This window comes from Morone saxatilis, unplaced genomic scaffold, assembly GCF_004916995.1.
Source record: "Morone saxatilis isolate NCDOM2014 unplaced genomic scaffold, NCSU_SB_2.0 Contig11, whole genome shotgun sequence".
In the NCBI taxonomy this organism is placed as follows: Eukaryota; Metazoa; Chordata; class Actinopteri; family Moronidae; genus Morone; species Morone saxatilis.
The window spans coordinates 30,676,021-30,695,773 of record NW_023339663.1 but is presented as its reverse complement, the minus strand read 5'-3'; the positions used below and the strand labels follow the sequence as shown (position 1 = coordinate 30,695,773).

General features: G+C 38.5%; 2 protein-coding genes across 2 annotated transcripts; both read right to left on the bottom strand.

Annotated features, from left to right (window-relative positions):
• Positions 1-3,776: 3,776 nt before the first annotated feature.
• Positions 3,777-7,930, bottom strand: plekhf1 (pleckstrin homology domain containing, family F (with FYVE domain) member 1). The gene is made up of 2 exons (XM_035651923.1): positions 5,694-7,930; positions 3,777-4,737 (listed from the first exon to the last, which is right to left on the bottom strand). Exons 1-2 carry the CDS (start codon positions 5,938-5,940, stop codon positions 4,145-4,147), a joined length of 840 nt encoding a protein of 279 aa, XP_035507816.1. The 5' UTR covers positions 5,941-7,930; the 3' UTR covers positions 3,777-4,144.
• A 552-nt stretch (positions 7,931-8,482) lies between these two features.
• Positions 8,483-16,837, bottom strand: pop4 (POP4 homolog, ribonuclease P/MRP subunit). Its single transcript, XM_035651926.1, has 7 exons — positions 16,676-16,837; positions 14,043-14,098; positions 13,080-13,309; positions 12,864-12,941; positions 12,676-12,737; positions 11,312-11,413; positions 8,483-9,928 (listed from the first exon to the last, which is right to left on the bottom strand). Exons 1-7 carry the CDS (start codon positions 16,680-16,682, stop codon positions 9,792-9,794), a joined length of 672 nt encoding a protein of 223 aa, XP_035507819.1. The 5' UTR covers positions 16,683-16,837; the 3' UTR covers positions 8,483-9,791.
• Between the last annotated feature and the right edge of the window lie 2,916 nt (positions 16,838-19,753).

Here is a 19,753-nt window from a genome sequence, read left to right as displayed (position 1 = left end):
TTAGCCTGAATAGCCTACCCATATGTGGTTTCAATAATAGTGGGCAAGTTAAGTTACTAAGCACTGAAGACAGATATCCCAGGAAATGTATATATAATGACTCAGCGTCCCCAGCCTTTTTTAATTCCAATTCCATCCAAACGCAACAACCAAGCAATGGCCCAAAACAAGAAAAAAAAACCATAAAGGAAATAATTTGTCCTTTTGGCAGACTGACATCCAGCTTAATTTCCTTAAGAAAGGCAGCTTGAATGGTAAAGAGAGAACGTGTATCTCGAGTTTTGAAATGTGAGGTTTTCAAAATCGTAGACCTTAACGCACTCCATCATGTTCCTTCTTCGTTTATCTGAAATCTGAGTGGTTTCAAGCTAAGGTGAGAACTCGCTTTCCCCAATGCTCACTTTGTGTTCATAGTGTGTAGTATTCAGTATTCAGAACTGAAATTACTATTATACAAATTGGCTAAAATGCTCTTGGTAAATTATGCACAGATAACAGTATCCAGCCCCAAAATATAGCTTAGTAATTAATGTGCACATACTTATTATGTAAATGGCTTTCAATAGTGTTGATGCAATAAATGTTTTCTTAGTAGAGTAGTAAATGAACATATTCTCAAAACACAAAATTAATTACTGTACTGTATTGCAAATCTTTGTCTTGTTCATTTAATATATAAATGTTACCACATTACAAAAGTAAATTTGTTATCATTTTTATAACTTATTATCAAACTTTACTGTGATGATTTATATACACCAAATCCAGCCAATCACATCATGAGGGCATCTGGGTCACGGGCCCAAGCCTTCGATCCCCACCCCCTGGCCAATCAGTGAGCCTCTGGCCGCGGCCATTGACCCTGTCTCGGTTTACTGCCTTTTCCTTTCCTTGGAGCCTTTGATAGGTAGCTGACCTCATGCCAGACCAGGAAACACCCCACGAGGCTGCAAGGTTTGGAGATGCTCTGAGCCCAGTCGTCTAGCCATCACAATGTGGCCCTTGTCAAAGTGGTCTATCTCACACTGCCCATTTTTCCTGCTTCTAACACATCAACTTTGAGGACCCAAAATGTTGCACGTTTGCTGCCGATATATCCCCACCCCACTGACAGAAGCCATGATAACCAGATAATCAGTGTTTTTCACTTCACCTGTCAGTGCTCACAATGTTATGGCTGATCGGTGTAGATGTATTGTTTTTGCTTTAGAGTAGCATAAAGGGAACTATAATCTGAATTTCATTATACAACCCTGCGTTGTAAATGACAAATCCTTGAAACATTTGTGAATAATTGCTAAAAGGCTATTTTTTCATTATTATTATAATTAATTTAAAATCTTTATTTTAAAATTCAAAAGGCCACATTATACTTGGGTGCAAGTAGGTGTGGATCCCTGCAGGGTAAATGTACTCATCTGTCAGGCAGGTAAGTGTGCACACACTCTGCCTGCAGCTGGATGTGTATGTGTGAGTACAGATAGTACAGTTTGGAGAGTTGGAACTAGCAGCAAACTATTACATAGCCCAGGGGTTATCAGAGTCTGGGACTGTGTGCTCAGACAAAGCTTAAAAAAGGCCACTCCTCAAAACTTCTAGTTTACTTGCTTAGTTTTCCTTAATTCCCAAATTGGATCATGATTATGTTATTTGGTCCCATAGATACTAATACTTGAGCCAAAATAGGCTTAAACTGCTGTTTGACATAACTGACATAAATAAACAGAGAGGTGTCAGAACGCACAGTGCATCACAGAGTGAACACCCAAAGGCATAAAAGCTAGCACACACAGATTTGCAGGAAAAAGTTGACTAATCTCAATCACACCAATTAATTGTCAGAAAAATATTTTAATGTTTTGGTCTCATGGGCTTCATCAGAGCAGCTCAAAGAAACAGTTTGGAGCCGCGCTAGGGAGACTACCTCCCACTTTGATACAGCCGACTGTTGGTGTGGAGAAATATGTTTTCCCCACATTGTAATACATTTAAGTTGAAAGTTTAAGGTAGATTACAATGCACCTGAGCTGTAGCATATTATAAACCAACCTGCCTCCTTCCTGTCAGGTTTGTTATAAAGTTGGTCATTGTTACAGACCCAGTTAGTTTCCTGCTTCGAACGTGGACACTTTTGCCATCCAACTGAGTGACCATTGTGTGAAAGGGTGAATGTGGCCGTAGGTAAAGGCCTTTGAGTGGCTGCAAGACACAGAACGGGTTCCCTTATACAGCAGGATTCAGCCAGGGACTTTCTACTGTTGTCAGTGCTTCACAATAGGATATCTTTAAAAAGAGCACCTAAAATAGAATGTTTATACAAATCCTTGTCTGCATTGTTGCATTGTCACTATCTGCTCAGGTTACTCTGTACACCTGTACAGGTTTCCTTGTTCCTTGTTTCTTGCAGCCAGCTTGCCTGGAGGCAGGTAAGTCAAACAGGTTTGAGACCACAGTCAAACCCACTGGCTCATTGTCACTGCCTTCCCCGCAGTGGAAATAACCAGTTGAACAGGTTTTCTCAGTGTCGCCCGTGTGGAACACTTACATAGCACTGAGAGGATGCAGGGCTGCGAACAGTGTCTGGAGGCAGGATCGATGCTGTGTGTTTACACATTTTAGGGACTTTTTACTTCCAGCTCAGACTCAGAAAGTCTCTTACAATGACCTTGTCTGTGTAATATTGTTCTATTAAAAACATCACACCATTCTACTGTGAACCACCACACCCCTTTCTCTGTTAATGACTAACTCAATGATAACACACACGAACCACCAGTATAACCACTGATAGCTCTGCCCTCCACACCCCATCAAACACAAGGTCAAACACGCATGACAGTCGCATACGCTTTCTTGGTCCATAAAAATGTTGATCTTTCACAGGTTTCAGAGAAACTGAATGGCTCCCTAAAGTTACAACTGATTTGCCCACTGTAGAAAATAACTGTAGAGAGTTTTTTACCTTTCTTCTTTAGAAAATCTTTTAAGAATTTCAGAGACAAAAAAATCTGTATTTCCAGGATCACAATGACCACATCAATCAGATATAAGGGACTGAATTATATTATACATGTGCACAGTCAACACATCTCAACTAAACTGAACCCCTATGGGAGATACTGGAGCAACATGTTAAAAACCATTTATGTTTTTTTTTATTTTTATTTGCCATCCATCTGTATATACAGAGGGCAACGCATTGTAGAGCATGCTGTCACAAAAGTGGGTCGCAGGCTTGTTCTGGATGGGTCTTGGAGTGTGTGGTCAAAAAAAACAAACAAAACCTATTTAAAATGCTTAGCTTATTGATGTCTGACTTTTATTTTGACAGAAAAGCTTCCATAAACGTCTGTTGAGTGAAAACAGCCCGTATTGTAGGCCTTACTTATTTTGTGTGTTCTTATGCAGTTATGATGTTAAGTTCATAAGAATCAGCAGCACACAGTTGTGATGTTCATTCTCACTTTATTATTACAGTAATGTGCTCTGATTGCAGGGATGAAAATATGTGTATTTTATGTTAAAAAAGGTCATAAAATAAAACTGTGTGTTTATCAGCCTATTTGCTTGGTTTTAATTCATTTAAATGATCCATATTATGATTTAAGAGGCTTCACTTGGTACTTGTTATTATTTCATAGAAATGTGTCTAGTAGTTCTTGAAATATCCTGATAGACAGACAGATAGACGAACAGACAGGCACACAAACTCAACCACCCTCTCAGCTGAGGTAGTAACAGTCCAATCATCACAGACAAATCTTTAATCTGTTTTCTAAGTGTTTTATTTTCCATAGTTCATTTTAAAGACAGATGTGAGGCAGATGTTCAATCCAAATGTACAAAACACTGACATATACACGTGTTTGACATAAATAAATAAAAAATATACTGAGGCAGATTGAGTTCTACCTAAAAATCCTCTGAGGACACACAGACTTCTTCAGAGATCATAAAGTGACGACTTCACAGCAATAGTGTTTCTATTCACATCAATAAATACAGAATGTACAAAACACTTTACATTACATTATTGTCTTGTTGTGCTATGTTTAACTTGCTTCTACTGTGCAAAGCTGCATTATCACTGTGTCCATATAAAAGTCCAAAGGTCATTTCTGAGGGACTCCTAATGTGCCTATGTTTAGGGCCTCACATGCTCTGGTTTGAGGTAGACATAGGGGGACCAGGAGTCCACCCACCTGCTGGGGTCATGGTCCTCCATCTGCTCTTCTGCCTCCTCTTCCTCACTGGGCCCCTCCACTTCATCTTCATCTGAGCCCGTCTTCCCGGTGCTGTCTCCCCTTACGCGAGACGTCTCTTGGGCCTCTTCCTTTGACTCCCTCCTCGAAAGACTGGAGTGACACACTTTGCAGACCCTCAAACCCTTGGTCGGGTGAATGTGTCCGATCAGCGCCCGCTTCTTGGAGCACGCACCGCAGACCACGAAGCCACATTTCCGGCAGTGGTGACGACGCTGGGTCACAGTGAACTTGTTGGAGCAGCGCATGCAGACAGCGGAGGCCTGGTCCGGAATCCAGGTGACAGCATATTTGGACCCCAGCGTGCGGCCACTGCTTTCCAGCAGTCGGGACTGGCAGTCTTCAATGTGCTCAATCCAGGCTCGCTTCTCTTCATACGAGGAGGCTGCCACGTAAAAAGACTTGCGTGGTGTGCGGATCAGCCATTGGTTCCTCATTCTCACACCATCCTCCAAGTCCTCCAGCTGGATGTCCTCTGAAATGATGAATAAATGGTATGTTAACAGTTTGTCATTGTAACCATATGTTTTTATTTATTAGTGTTGGAGCAGTGCCTATAGCTGCAAGTTATAGCAGAAGATGTAATCAGTGTCTGGCCCCGCCCACAGCCACACAACTAATCCAGGATGTTGCAATCACAACAATTACCACAAATTCAACCAATCCCGTGAATTCTGTGCAACTGTGTGCAACTTTGCAACACAGTTGAGAAAACTAATTTCAAGGCAACTGTCTTTTCTAAATCTTTAAGTTTTAAGTCAAGTTTTTAAATAAACTAAAAGAAAGTTTTACCAACCTATAATCTTTTGTAAAAGTAACTTACCTTTTTAAGTTTTAGAAACAAAGAATTCTGCATTTCAATTTTTTTTAAGATTCTGCATTATTTGGGTGCTTTAAAATTAAATAGTTGCAGTTAAAATTAGTAACCGTTTTTCACCTAAACAAGTAACAAATTCTAAAACTTAAAGATTCAGAAGAAAAGTAAGAAAAAATTTAGCCATACATCACCAGACTGCCATTTTATTGTCACTGGAAGAAGTTGCCTTTGATTTTTAATAAATTCTACAAAAACAAATTGCAACTTTCTCCCACCATTTCATTGCAAGAAATGCTAAACTAAAAACACTGCAACATGCATAGTTGCAAGTTTTTAGAAAAGCTGCTGTGAAATCAGCCATTTTAGGCTGCAACAATCCCAAAAGAAGCCTGCGAAACTCTGGAGGGACTGAACCAACTTGCCTGCAGTGTAAACCTGTTTCTGTCAGATTGTTTACTCTCTTTGTTCTTATTCTTGTTAGCTTTTTTCTCTCTGAATCTGAGGTTCTCTTTTAAAAGTCAAAGCAACCCGAAAAACGATGGAACAATATAAAAGTGTAATCTCCTTCCTTCAGAAGAGTTTTGGTGTTCTGGAGAAGCAGATGAGTAGCTCACCTAGAGGGATTATCTGCTGTCTTTTGTGCCAGCGGCCGTTGAGAATGATGCTGCCGTACACCAGCACATCGTTGAAGAGGAAGAAGGCTTTAGGCTGTGGCCCCCGGCGGCTCTGCTTCATCAGCCGGCCCTCTCCAATCAGTACCCGACCCGGCTGGGACAGGGGCTTCCCCGACCCGCCGAATGAGTTTTCAACAGCCTGGATCCGCTCCCGGTTCTCCTGGGCAAAGGTTAGCTGGTCCACCATGGTGTCCTTGTATCTAGTTCACAAGTCAACAAGAATCCTGTTCTCAGTGCAGCAGTCTTTTTGTTTGTAGTTCCACGACTTTGTCATGTGTTTGTCTTTTCTCTCTGCTTAGACAAGGCTTGCCCAGCAGCTCTTATAGATCTTGGTGACGCAGTGGGGTTTTCCTAAGCAACTTCTGCTTTAAGACAAAAACATCTTGTGAAAAGTAATGGGGTGGAGCAAAGTTTGAATTCAAAGAGACAAGGAGGAAAGTTACACAATATACTTGTGTAAAAAGGAACAGTCCTTTCTGCTGGGTACTTATTTTACACATAATTCATGTGTAATGACTGAATCTGTATGAGTTAATGTTTTTGACTACACCTGAATTCAAAGGAACCTGCAGCTCCCATTATTTCACCATGCACTCCATTATCAATATCCATTTTATGAAGATACCTCCCCTTTATAAATATTATCATACTTTAAAAAGATAAAAACAGAGATACATTAAATCAGCTGAAACCCAATTGATAGAAATGTACAATATTTTACCATAATAACGTTCACCAGATGATATACATTTTATTGAGATTCATTGTTGTGAATCTTTGCTAATTAGAGAAATGTAAGAGATGTTTTTTTTTTTAACAAAGATAATGTAGATATTGATTGTAGTGAGGGAAGTAGATTATTCCAAAGAGATGATCCTGTCTAACAATACAGAAGATTAAAGTCCTTAAAGTGTCTTGTAGAATATGAGTGCATGTCTGAAATTCTACCTCTGGCTCCTCTTAGTGGTCCTAATGGTATTTACAAGAATCCACGGGCCTGGATGAAAACAACCAATTAGATTTGATTTGATTCAATTCAACTTTATTGTCATTGCAAGCACAGGTTCAAAACAACGAAATGCAGTTAGCATCAACCAGAAGTGCAAAGTAGTAAAATGAATGAGACTCAACAATAAACTATCTTTAAGCCTCCAATCCAAAGCGTCTTTTTATCATTCACTGCACTGATTGGTTGTTTTTGTTCAGGCCTGTTGGAGTGAAATCCGCTGTGACCAGAAACTATGAATACAGTAAAACTGTCCTGACGAGAGCTCACGTTTCGTAAACAGATGAAGTATTGTAAGACCTGTCGAGCAGCTCTAGCAGCTGGAGTGAAAAAATAACAGTTGTCAGACTGCTGCATGCTGCCAATACATTTGTCATTCCTCTGGAAATTCTGCTGCTTTGATGAAAGTATATTCAGTGATCTTCCTTCCAGTTACTGGCTGTGCCAATTGAGCACAAACAGGTGAAGCCCATGCCTATCTAGATCAACAGGGTTACGGTAAAAAGTGCATGGCAAGAACAAGGGAGACACCAGTGAGCAGGTAGAAGAGCTTTGGAATTTTTTCCCTCCTTACCTTTAAGAATGAATAAATTGATTTTGCACTAATTTTGGAACTAAATTAAGATATAAAATTTAGCTCACTGTATAGCAAATCTGGTGTTTCTGAGGTTGCCATTATCACCCATATTAGCATGTATGTTAGCCATTTTTGGCCCCCTGAATTCTAAAATTTACTTTTTATGGGCAGAGTATTAAATATCAATACTTTTCTGTAAAGGCTTAAAGGTCCAGTCTGTAATACTTAAAAGGATCTTTAATATAATATTCATAGGTATGTTTTCAATAGTGTATAATCACCTGAAAATAAGAATCTGGACTCTGCCATGTTTCTACAGTAGCCCAGAATGGACAAACCAAACACTAGTTTTAGACACTTCACAGCTCATGCTCATTCACAGGTCGTCAAATACAGATGTGAGGAGTGTTCAGTTAGTTGCAATTTCCAATTTCAATGTTGGATGTCACTAAATCCTACACACTGGTCCTTTAAATGTGAAAATCTGTCATGCGCTAAAAGCTGTCACAATGTCATGATCGTATTTACTCACAGTTCCTGATTTCAAATTAAATTTTGACTTACGAAAAGCCAACAAACTAAATGTGGGACAAAGACTATGTTTGTGTTGGACAATGTGGGACATTGTTAACCTTTCCTGTCCTGCTCCCAGACCGTAGTCGGGAAGCACAGGGGAGAGTTTCCTCCAGGGCTAACCCCCTTCACTTTATCCTCAGCAGTCGGCAAACAACACACAGAGGCTCCACTTTGGTCTGCCGTATTGTATTGTTTTAGATAATAAATATCAATATAAAGCTCAATACAGATAATCATAGCCAATACCGAGCAGTTAAAATGCCTTAATTGGATCGGGACATCCATAAAATAAACATTTCTATTCTTCCCCTTAAGCTCATAATATCTGTGTGCTTTGCCCTCTGGTGATTCAGTAGCAAACAATACACTATCCAGGTTACAGGTTAGGCCTTTAATGCAACTATACCAACTCCCACGCTAACTCAATAACTTTGCCCACTTATTCCCCAATCTCTGTTGGAGCTGATATCCCTATCCCTATTTGTAGTAGTTACCATCATATTCCACTTAAGTCTGCATAGCTTTGTTGTGGTGCAGTATTATCTGATGGACACAGAGTAACAAAGACGGTGACAGGTTATATTGCACTTTATCCAAATGTGCTGTTTGACATCAGACACAGCCCCTGCTTTCTTCACAGCCACTTGAAAAAAAATGATTAGAAAAGCACCTATCCTACAGTGACTTTTGTAAACTACTGCCAATCAAAATGTGGGACAATAAATAAAGATGTTGTGCAGTCCCACACAAAGTTGGACACCTGCCACCCTGATTAACACTTGTGCTCTCCCTACTGACACATTACATTACTGCTGTGAAAAAGACCTGTAGCTTGGTCAGGGCATTAGTCAGCATTGTACAGAATGCTAAAACAATACTTGGGTTAGTGAAAATTAAAATGCATTTCTGCAAAGCTAAACTAGTGTGAGCCATTTTGTGGCAGCTGCATTCAGGGATGCATCTCAAATGTGAATCAGGTACTCATGGAATCGTAGACTATAATTAACTATGCGTTCTCATTATGAGAGTAAGAAAGTGTTATGTGCAGACAGCGTTAGACAGAGCATGCCTGTACATTTGTGGAACAGATACAAACCTGAAAGTCTGGAATCTGCAGTCTCAAACCTCTGCATGCATGCCTCTCTAATAAACCCGAATTGAACCCTGTGGAAGCCAAGTGTTTGGGTCTGTCCAAGACAAAAGAAAAAGTCTGCAGTGTGATAACATACCGGTAGTAAGACAACTCCTCTAACCAAGTGAATTATGCAAGGCACTCTGGGGAACTCACATGCTCAGACATGCCAGGACCAGGTGACGGATTTCAAAAAAGAACACAAACAGCTTACAGACCACCACGTTTCACATTTTCTGTTACAAAAAGGAACAAGAAAGTCTTGCATGTTTCCTAATGACAAAGGAAGAAAGACATTTTTTTGCTTTGTCTTCTACTGTGTAATACATAATAAAACAGAAAAGTAGCTAAAATAATTACTAAAACACAGCAGATACTGCTGTATGACAGCAGACATTTTCTCCATCTGGCTGATTTTTAAATTCTAAATGTATTAAGACTTGGGATAAGGGCAAAAAAAAAACCTGATCAGTTACTTTCTCTGACTTGACACCCATCCAAACACAGAGAACATTATACAACCGTTTTCACTGGCTGTTTAGTACACACTATGACAGGTAAACTGATCTTGAGTGAGAAAGATTGGTTCCTGTTGGTTTTAGGATCTCTTAGGATATGGTAACAGAGCAGAATGCATTTGTCTTTGTTGCAGTTCCTTCTGACTGCCAATAGAGGGCAGTGGAGGTCTGAATATGTAATGTCTCTCTTGTTGAGGAACACTGCATCCTGTAGTGACCCTCAGTGCCATTACAAGTCAATGGTTCCTCTAACTTTAAACTTCTTAGCAGAGCGTTCACTGGCTCGCTGCTCAAACTTGCTGCCGTAGATGTGGGAGACAAAGCCGTTGATCTCCACTGCAAACACACTGTTCCTCTTGGGGATCACTGTCCAACAACAAGTGGAGGATGAGGGGGAAAAAAAATAGGGGAACAAATGTTAAAACGTGTGAACCACTAACAATACCAATCAAACTAGTGCTTAGTTAGACACTGTCCAAGACCGGAAGGTTTCACTATAATTTGGTTGCAGCAGCACAATATTGTATTGTGACATAATTCTGATATGGTGTCCAGTTTTCATGTTAAATGATTGAAATTGCTTTAACTTCATACCATGTGCTTTTAAAAACGAATTCTGAAAGTTAATCTATCAGCCTTAATTAAAAATCAGTCATGCCAATACCAGAGACGATTTCCTTAATGTCAGTTAGTTTTGTATTAAGAAAATACATTAAATATCACAGCTTTGACCTGAAAGGCTTTCTCAGTCTTTGCTGACTGAACTACTGGTTTTTGTTTGTGTTCTGGGTTTTACATTCATACATATACACCTCACCTTTCACTCACACATACATTGCAGACATACTTTGCTGACAGACATATTAAACTGTATTGATTATTTTTGATTTACTTAATTAAACTGAGTTAACTATTCACAGACGGTGTGCTCTCCCTCTTTGTGACACACTTTTGATTTACTGTAAATTAGCTAGCTAGTTCAATAGAGTTTGCTAACAATAGCTGTGACTTTAGATGAGCCAAGCACATAGCATATCCAAGTACAGGGAAGGAGTTTACCGAGGTTCTTCTGAGGCTTGCTTAACTGTTATTGGAGCACAAAGCAAAAGGGGCGGGACTTAGGAAGGGTCAATTATATTTTTGGGATATCATTATATATTATGTTAAATTTAAGTAAAATAATCAAACTGATCTGTTTGCACAGCAGATATTTGATATTTGTCACAGCAGGAAACACACAGGTGTATTAGCTGCAAACCACTTAGGGGAAGTCCTGCTCTTGTATTGGTTCACTGTCACTGGGGTACTTAACAGAACTGAGCCATTGTAAGTGTTAAGTCCACCTGTGTTTTTATGGCTTAGACGAGTCAAAATGTCTGCTGTGCAACCAGTCCAGAAACAGAACCTTCACGGCAGACATTTTGTCATAGCAGGAAAAGCTCAGGTGGCCTACACAAATTTTGGCTCAAATGCAACAAGTGTTTCCAGTAAGCCATGATAGTGAGCCAGCCTGTACAATACCAAGACCCAGAACTAGCTCACCTAAATGGAATCCTGCTACGAGAAGCCAAAATATGTGCTGTAAAAAAGGTCTACTGTTATGAATCTATTTACAAATGTACGAAAAAAATTCAGGTTCAATAAATTGGTACTGTTTTCTTGTAATTACTTTTTCAAAATCTTTAATTGGGACAATAGTAACCCAGTTATGTTAAAACATGATGAGCTGTAGGTGAGTTTCTATCTAACCTTTCAGTTTATCCTCTTTGGTGATGATTTTGAAGACATGTTTGAACTCTTGGACGAGAATTCCTGTAGTCCCCACATATGATGGACACTTAGACCGGACCACTGTGAGAGAGAAAAGAAAACAAACACTGTATGAAAGTACGACACGGTCGTCGCTGCACCTGCAGTCATAGAAATGCATCCAGATAATGGTCTATCAGTAAGGAGTGTCATTCAACTCATATCAAAAATCTGAATGTTGTTTTAAAAAAAACAAAAAACTTTGTTACGGTAAGCTGGTCATCAAGTATTTATATACTAACAGGTACTTCTAGGATTTCATAATAAAGCACATGTGACAGCGATCAACATGATACACCATTCAGTAGGTCACATACCACATTAACACTGTATTTAGCTCACAGTCTTGGCATATTTCAACCAGGCTGTACAGTTATTGTATTTACCGCTCTCTTCCTCATCAATATGATCCTGATGTATTTTTGTAGGCCAACGTGGAAATTAGCATCGTTCTGGTTTCTGCTTAGTGCACTTCACTACGGACTACTGCTAATAACAGGCTCGTAATGACTTTTCCAACCCAGTGACAGACGTTATTGGCTCTCCATTACACGACTTCAAACTTGGAAGCTCTAAGTTTTGCCATGTTTTATGTTGTATTAGTGTTCATAATTTTTTGTCAACTGCCTGGGGCTGGGGGATTCTGGACTAATCTTGTAATACTGAGGGACAGTTGGACGGGTCCATCAGCACCGCAGTATCACTGTTAAAAATCTGTTATTTTTCAGAGTTTAATTTTCAGGAGAAGGGCAGCGCCAGGTCATCAGCACTTGAATGGGATTTGATTTACACATACATCGATTACATGACACAATTAGCCAATACATTTTTAGATAGCAGAATTTATTCCTTTCTCATAGGCTGTGCACAGTGTGATATATGTTACCACCATAGACAGTATACTTAAAAGGGAATTTTTCTTTATTTTTTTTTATTTTTTACATATTTTATGTTCAAAAGTAGGTAGGGCTCAAGCCCATTCTGGTTTTGCGTACTGGAATCCATTTTCTTGCCAATACTGTATAACTCTGATTAGCACCCAGCAGCTAGCAGGTAGAGACCACACGGTTTTCACATCGACCAATAGACTGGTTAAAGAGCAGGTAGAGTTTCAGTTGACCAAGATTTTCTTTGGTTCATTACAGCCCTAAACATTAGGCTATAAACAAACTACACCATGGTCACATGCCTTCAACTTTGAATTAAATCTGGTAATTCAACTTAATAATGTTCTTCTGTCCTAATGAATTGCATTTTTAGGGGCGTTTCTAATTTTCATTTTGGAGAAAACTAAAAAAATCTACCTGTGATGATGGCACCATGGAAGTCTGCCTTCAGAAGCTTCTGCTGTACAAACTGTGGACTGCTGTAAAATCACAACACAACATATGAGACATACAGTAAAAGTAATAAGGACTTCTGAAATTGCTTCAGATGAGCAATGAATTAGGGATGTCAGGGTTCATATGTGTGGCACTCCAAACTGTTTTACCCTTCTGGTTTCAATCCATTGCACAGGTCAGTGATGTACTGTGTCCAGAGTTCATGCAGAGGCAGGAAAAGCTCGTATCTACAAGGATAATGATAAACACAGAGGGTAAATGGGGACTGTGTTACAGTCGATTCTGAAAAGGATGTTTGGCAACAAGGTTTATTTTTTTCCACATGGAGCACGACAACTGTCCTGTCCTCAGACTCCTGACCGAACCTCTGGTGCTCTGGCTTGATCTGGAAGATCTTCATTGCCCTCTTCTGCCGAGCGTTCAGTCCTTTGGCTTTCTTGCTGTTCCTCTTTGACTTGTCCTTCTTTGGCCTGCTGTAGCCCAGTATCACAGCCTTGTGAGTCAACATGGCCTTCACATCGTACCGTGCGTGATGCTGAATGCTGTTTTTCAGGAACACCTGGGTGAATGCCTCCGCTTTAAAGCTGGTCTGAGACTGGAGATGAGGGAAGAACACAGAGGACATTTACAGAGATTAGAGTCTAGTCTGTACAGTAGTGATAGCCTACTGTAGTATCCGATTGCCGATCAAATAAATTAATATGTTTTTTATTCATACCCTGAATAAGATAATGTTGAATTGCCTAAAAAGTTCCTAAAAATATCAGGAAATCTCAACAACATTCACAGAAAAGAATATGCTTAAATTTCATCCAAATCTCTGGTTTTACACAAACTTCTTTCAGTTAGTGTTCACTGTCCATTGTACAGTTCATCAGTTGTTCTCTACTGTTGTTATGGATTAAATATAATATGAAATATATCCATGAAATGGATAGAAAGGTTGGGAACCACAGCTCTAATATATAGACACAATCTGTATGATATCATTAGGGCTCCAACTAACTATTACTTTTATTATTGATAGTGTGCTGATAATTTTAAATGAATTGATCAACTGTTTTGTCTATAAAATGTCAGAAAATAGTGAAAAATGCCTGTTATGACTGTCATATCTGACCAGAGTCCAAAACCCTGATGTTCCATTTACAGAATTAAATACCGTTAATCATTTACTCATCGAAGGAAAATGATTCGAATGAACTGATAATCAAAATAGTAATAGATTTTTTGTGCTGTTGACTAATATATTGATTGTCTAATTGTTTCAGCTCTGGATCGCATATCACTTTACATACGTTACAGTCCACTGAGTAATATCTGCTCACCTCAACACCAAGAACCTTCTCCAGGTCTCGAGGAATCCTGGCTCGGACAAGTGCTTCTGTTGAAAGGACATAGACAAAAGCGGATCAGCTAACTGAGGCAGAGGACCGGAATGCAGGAGGGGTCATTGGACCAATGTAGACCAGCCATCCACAGAGCCACATAAAAAGGTTTATAGCTTCATAAATAACTTCTATCTTATTGCTACATTACAGGAAGTAAATTTTAGCTGCAACTAACAATTATCTTCATTTTTGATTAGTCTATTATTTTTTTCATATTAACTGATTAACTGTGGATGACAGAAAATAATAAAAATCCCATTCACAAGTTCACAGATCCAAAAGTGCCATCTTGATTAATTACTTTAAATAATTTTTTTAATTTATTTTGTTTGACAGTGTAAAACCCAAAGATATTCATTGGAGAAAGCTGTAACGAGGAGAAAATCTGCTGATAAATGTTTTATACTATCAATTCATCGTCAGAATTGCTTGCTTCGGCTAACGTGTTTTCATGTTGTTTGATCGAGCACCTAAGCACAAAATGCTCCACTGTTCCACCTTCCACTTTATTCTGCTGAAGTTTTAGGATAAGCAATTGAAGGAAAAGTACACAGGAAATTGAGCATGACCTAAATGTCAAAATGTCAGGTGCCAGTGCATGAGGAAAAGAGTTGCGCAAAAAGTTTTATGCATCCAGGTGTTTAAAGATTCACAGAATAAAGAGTTTGTTCCTTCTTTCTTATGGAAGGTAGCAACTTCCTTGTAATGAATGAGGATCCCACTTGTACTGTGGTAACCTTTCCTCAACTTACATAAGAGAGGTTTTGTAAGCATTACATGTATCTTCTGTGACAGGGTTTCTACGGGTTAGACCATTTTGAAGGCAATTTAAGACATATTTCACATCCATACTAGTGAAAACAATATAAAGGGATATGAAGAAATATCAGTATTGGATCAATATTGTTCACTTTTGTAGTTGTTACAGCAAGATCAATACATATTTTTCCTGAGGCTGAAAAATGCTACAAAAATCATGTTAACTTTATTAATCCAATCAAATTTAAGATATTTTAAGGCCTAAAATTCAGATGATTGGATTTTTTAAAAAAATGTCATACTACTGACTCATGGATCATATAGTATGTGCATTTAGAGTATATCCTAGGGGGAACCAAATTTAAAGTATTTAGAGTATGAGAGTTCACTCTGACACTGGCTGATGAGCACTGTGATGCTTTAGGGGACTCTCTTTTCCAGACAGTCTTTTTCTGTGGGGAGCTAGGTATCGACTGTCAATGTTCAACGTTCTACTGAAATGTGTCTGTTGAGTATCAAAATCTGTCACATCCAGAAAGCTGCCATCAAATGTCCGCTCAGTTTCCTAATCATTTACTCATTCTTTAATCAGATAGTATCTGATTTCAATAAAAATGTTGCCAAGTTTTATTTAAGCAAAGTTCTTGTACAGCTGAACCTTTACTGCTTTTGTTAAAGTTAGTTCAAAGGTCCAGTGTGTATTTAATATTTGACAACTTTAAACTGTCTTTAAGAAAAGAAGCTAATCAGTTTTTTAGTCAGTTGGGGGAGAACTCCTCAATAGCCTTGTAGAGTTGATACTTAAAGCTGCAGTAGGTAACTTTTATAAAAATAACTGTTTGTCATATTTGTTGAATCTTTCACTATATCCTGACAGTAGAACATGAGACAGATAATCTGTGAAACAATCTCTGGCTCTCTAGTGTCCTAATGGCATTTTTAGATCCACTGCATCGATGAGACACCCAATCAGAGCTGAGAAAGATAGTTGATTGATGGTCAGGTTTGGTCAGAAATGTTGCATTCTGAATAGAAGGATCTCCAAGTGATTTCATTCTGAACAAAAATGTCAAATGTGCGTTGTGTTTTGGCAAGAAGTTGTTGCCGATTACGAAGTTCAGGCGAAAGGTTTTTGATGCTTTGGTCTGGATATTCACCACTCTGATTGGTTGTTTTCATTTCAGGCCGGGGTGGATTTTTACATAATTAGGAGCACCTTAGGAGGAGCCAGAGGAACCTGATTGTTTCACACTTATCAGTCTCATGTTCTACTGTCACTGTTATTCTTTTTTTCTTGTTTTACTGTACAGATGTTATGTTCTGCACTTTAAGTTGTAAGTTATATGTTATATATATTTTTAATTTTTATATTCTTACTCTGGTACTTACCTCAGGGAGTCGGGCAAAATAAGATTTTCATTGTACGTTCAAACCACTGTTTCTTACTGTACATATGATAATAAACCTCTTGAATCTTGAATATAGTGAAGTGGCATACTGCAGCTCTAACCTAACGTTATAGTATTTGCATAGCAGACAGTCAGGGTGCTGCTATCGTTCATGTTGGCTCACTGGAAAGGCTCTGTTACACTAAATGGAACAGAACCTTAACCTGAACCTGAACCTGAACCTTAGTATCAATGGAAACACCTGTTTTACCCTAATATTTAATGTCAAACCAGCTGCTGTGAAAAGGGTCTGGGCTGCGAACGTTTTTAAACCGGTTAACGTTACCACGCTGTAGACAGAGGGACAAACCGTTGTTTTGTTGTACCCAAACTTTACGGTTCCTCTTCGATAATTAAACTCACCTTCCATTTTCACGTTTGTTCGGACTTCCCGAAGAAAACATAAACTAAAAAATAAATTCAACCCGCTCTCTGGCTCCAGAAAAACAGCTCAACACATGAGTGTAGAACCCAGAACATAAAGCAAGTCCACTTCCTCTCTCTTCTTCTTCTGCTGCTGATTCTTAACAGTTTCCGGCACACTGTCCGACCTCTACAGGCGATACCATGCATCACACGCCATTTCTAATTACTCAATTCAAATGTATTTATACAGCACAAGCATGCAGCCCAAAGTGCTTCACATAGCAAATTAAAACAACACATAAGAACTAAATTAACAACCATAAATAAAACTGCAAGACAAAAAAAAATAAAAAATCCAAATAATACAATAAAAACATTGTCAAAATAAAATAAATAAAAAAATTCTATAAAATCAGGGAGACAAATAATGTAAAACCAAAGATTAGAACCTAAAACATAAGACTATAACATTACTCCAAAGTCAAAGCCAGACATAAGGAACATTTAAGAGAAAAGTAGTGGAGGTCTCAGTGATCTGACTGGAATATAAAATGTGTGATGTATGGAGGAACAAGGTCATTTAAAGCTTTATAAACAAGTAAAATAACTATAAAATAAATTGTAAAAGATACAGACAGCCAGTGTAGTGTCTTCAGTGTCTTTTACACTAAAAGTGAATGCTTAGAACAAAGCATTAAGCAGCAAAAGAAATGTTTAGCCACCTACCGTCCAACAGTGGAGGGAGAGGTTAAAAAGTGTCATTTTCATGGAAAGCGTAACAGCCTAACTCCAGCTAGAGGGGGGAAGTTAAATTATGTATGTGTTGGGAGAGATGTATATGGATAGGACTGTGAGTGTGTGTAAGTACAGTGGTTATGCATATGGATTTCAATAAGACTAACTGTGTGCCTAGAAGAAGAAGAAGATATACTTTATTGATCCCCTAGGGGGAAATTGTTTGCTATCTGTGATGTTACTGTAGCTTCCACTGCACTGCTCTGGTCCGGGACTGGTTTTTAATTGCTTGTGATGTAGCCAGACTGCAACAGTAGACCCAATAAACCATCCACCCTGTAAGCGGCCGAGCTGGCAGGCATGAGGAGTCAGAGGTAACGCAGCCTAATATTAACTAAGGAAAACTACTAAAATGCCAATATCAAAAAGCATAATTATCAAAGAAATAACAAAACTCAAACAAGGAGCAACCACTGCCTCTCCCCATGATGCAGGCTAACATGGTGCAGTCCAATTATCTGCCCAACCCCTTTTACAGTAAGCATCTCTCATTCAGCCGGCACTTCCTTGGTCAGCCACGGGACACCTACAGCAGCAACACCCAGGAACTGGTAACTCAAAGAAATTAATGCAATGAAAAATAACCTATATTAATGGACCTAATAATACTACCCAAAATTGACAAAGAAAGTTAACCATAGTGTGAACCCAAAAAAATAACCTACTGTGTGGAAATGGATAATAAAAATGTATTATGAATCCAAAATCTGTCCAGTTATTTATTGTGAATTGTATGTAATGTTTGAAACCTAAAGATAATCAAACAAATGAAAGGGTTACCATGTGCTTTCCTCAGTGTGTGGCTGCTGCTGAGGCCATCACGCACCCCAATGCTTACAATCCATTACAATACTATTGTTATTTACCATTGCACTGTAATTGTTCTGTCATTACTGTCTCATATAGTGCACAATGCACATGCATGTTACAGTTGCTCCCATCATCTTCTTACTAAAAAATGTCCCCCTGGGAAGCAATAAAGTATTTCTGATTCTGATTACTTTTTTTTCCATGGGTGTACATTAACCTATTGTATTGATCACTGTTTTCTAATTCTACTTTTCTGTGTTTGCTGTTGTATACACCTGCAATGGCAAAAACAACACAGCAGTGTTCGTTTAAAGCAACAACAACGCCATTTTATAAAAGGGGCTGTTTGCTTTTTTATTATGAGATGTTTAACTCCAAATGTTGTGTCTTATTTGGCTGTGTGTGAGTTTGTTTACAACAAAATATATGGAAACTCATTTAAAAAATGTTAAAAACTCAAAATAATGAGAAACTTTTTCAAAATAATCCATCAGTAAGCAGGGATAAGAGAAACAAAAAAGTGCAGTGTAAAGGTCATATAGAGGAAGTGCCCAACTACACAATTTCATTCCAATTTTGTTGCACACACGTATCCAAGGGTCAGACAAATACCCTCACAAATGTCCAAATAAATAACCAAAATGTCCCAGAAATACCCAATAACCTAAATAATACCCCAAAAATACCCAAACAAATATCCAAACAAATAACGTAGCATAGTTCAACGCCTACACACTTACACACATACACAGAGTGGAAAAAAAACATTATCCACATTACTTGCACACCGGAACATGCACACACACCTGCACATGCACATGGACACAATTTCAACACATAATGAAATAATGTAAATCAAAATATGTATGTAAATGGACAAAAACAGCAGAAACTCTCTGCCCCCAAGGGCCCAACAGTTTGAACACCCCTGTTCTAGTAGATGATTGTACTGTACATGGATGCTGTAATCCTTTTACGACTACTGACACACTTGTTGCAGAATTTGGGTTATTGTGTCAAACTTAAATGAGACACATCACTGTTATGTCATAATTAAACTCTGAAATCAGAACATAATCCTTTTTCAAAATGGCATTTTTGCAACAAATGATACACACAAGCACCATCTGCATTACTCTTTCAAAGCAGCAACAACACACTGATGTGCTTTATACAGAACACTGCTGACTGCAGTATTTTGTATACCTTTTAAATGTTCTCATATAGGCTTCAGTGAAAGATTCCAGTACAGTACACCAAACCCTTTCTTTGTTCTCTTTCTCCTCCTCCTCCTCTCTCCTCATCTTGCTGTCACAAACTATAGGTAATCTTCAATCCCTGCCCATGTCACAGTAAATTATTATTGTTTTTGTATTATTATTTTTATATATATATATATAATGTACATGTGTATTTATGCTTTTATTTATTCATCATTACATGTTTTTATGTGTGTCTGTGCGAATGAGT

Excerpts from the sequence above, each read along its gene's own strand:
- plekhf1 (XM_035651923.1), bottom strand. The coding sequence starts at position 5,940 with ATGGTGGACCAGCTAACCTTTGCCCAGGAGAACCGGGAGCGGATCCAG. Across the intron at positions 4,738-5,693 it reads ACAGCAGATAATCCCTCTAG|AGGACATCCAGCTGGAGGAC; the intron begins GTGAGCTACTCA and ends TCATCATTTCAG.
- pop4 (XM_035651926.1), bottom strand. Across the intron at positions 13,310-14,042 it reads AGAAGGTTCTTGGTGTTGAG|TCTCAGACCAGCTTTAAAGC; the intron begins GTGAGCAGATAT and ends CCTCATCTCCAG. Across the intron at positions 11,414-12,675 it reads CCATGGTGCCATCATCACAG|TGGTCCGGTCTAAGTGTCCA; the intron begins GTAGATTTTTTT and ends TCTCTCTCACAG.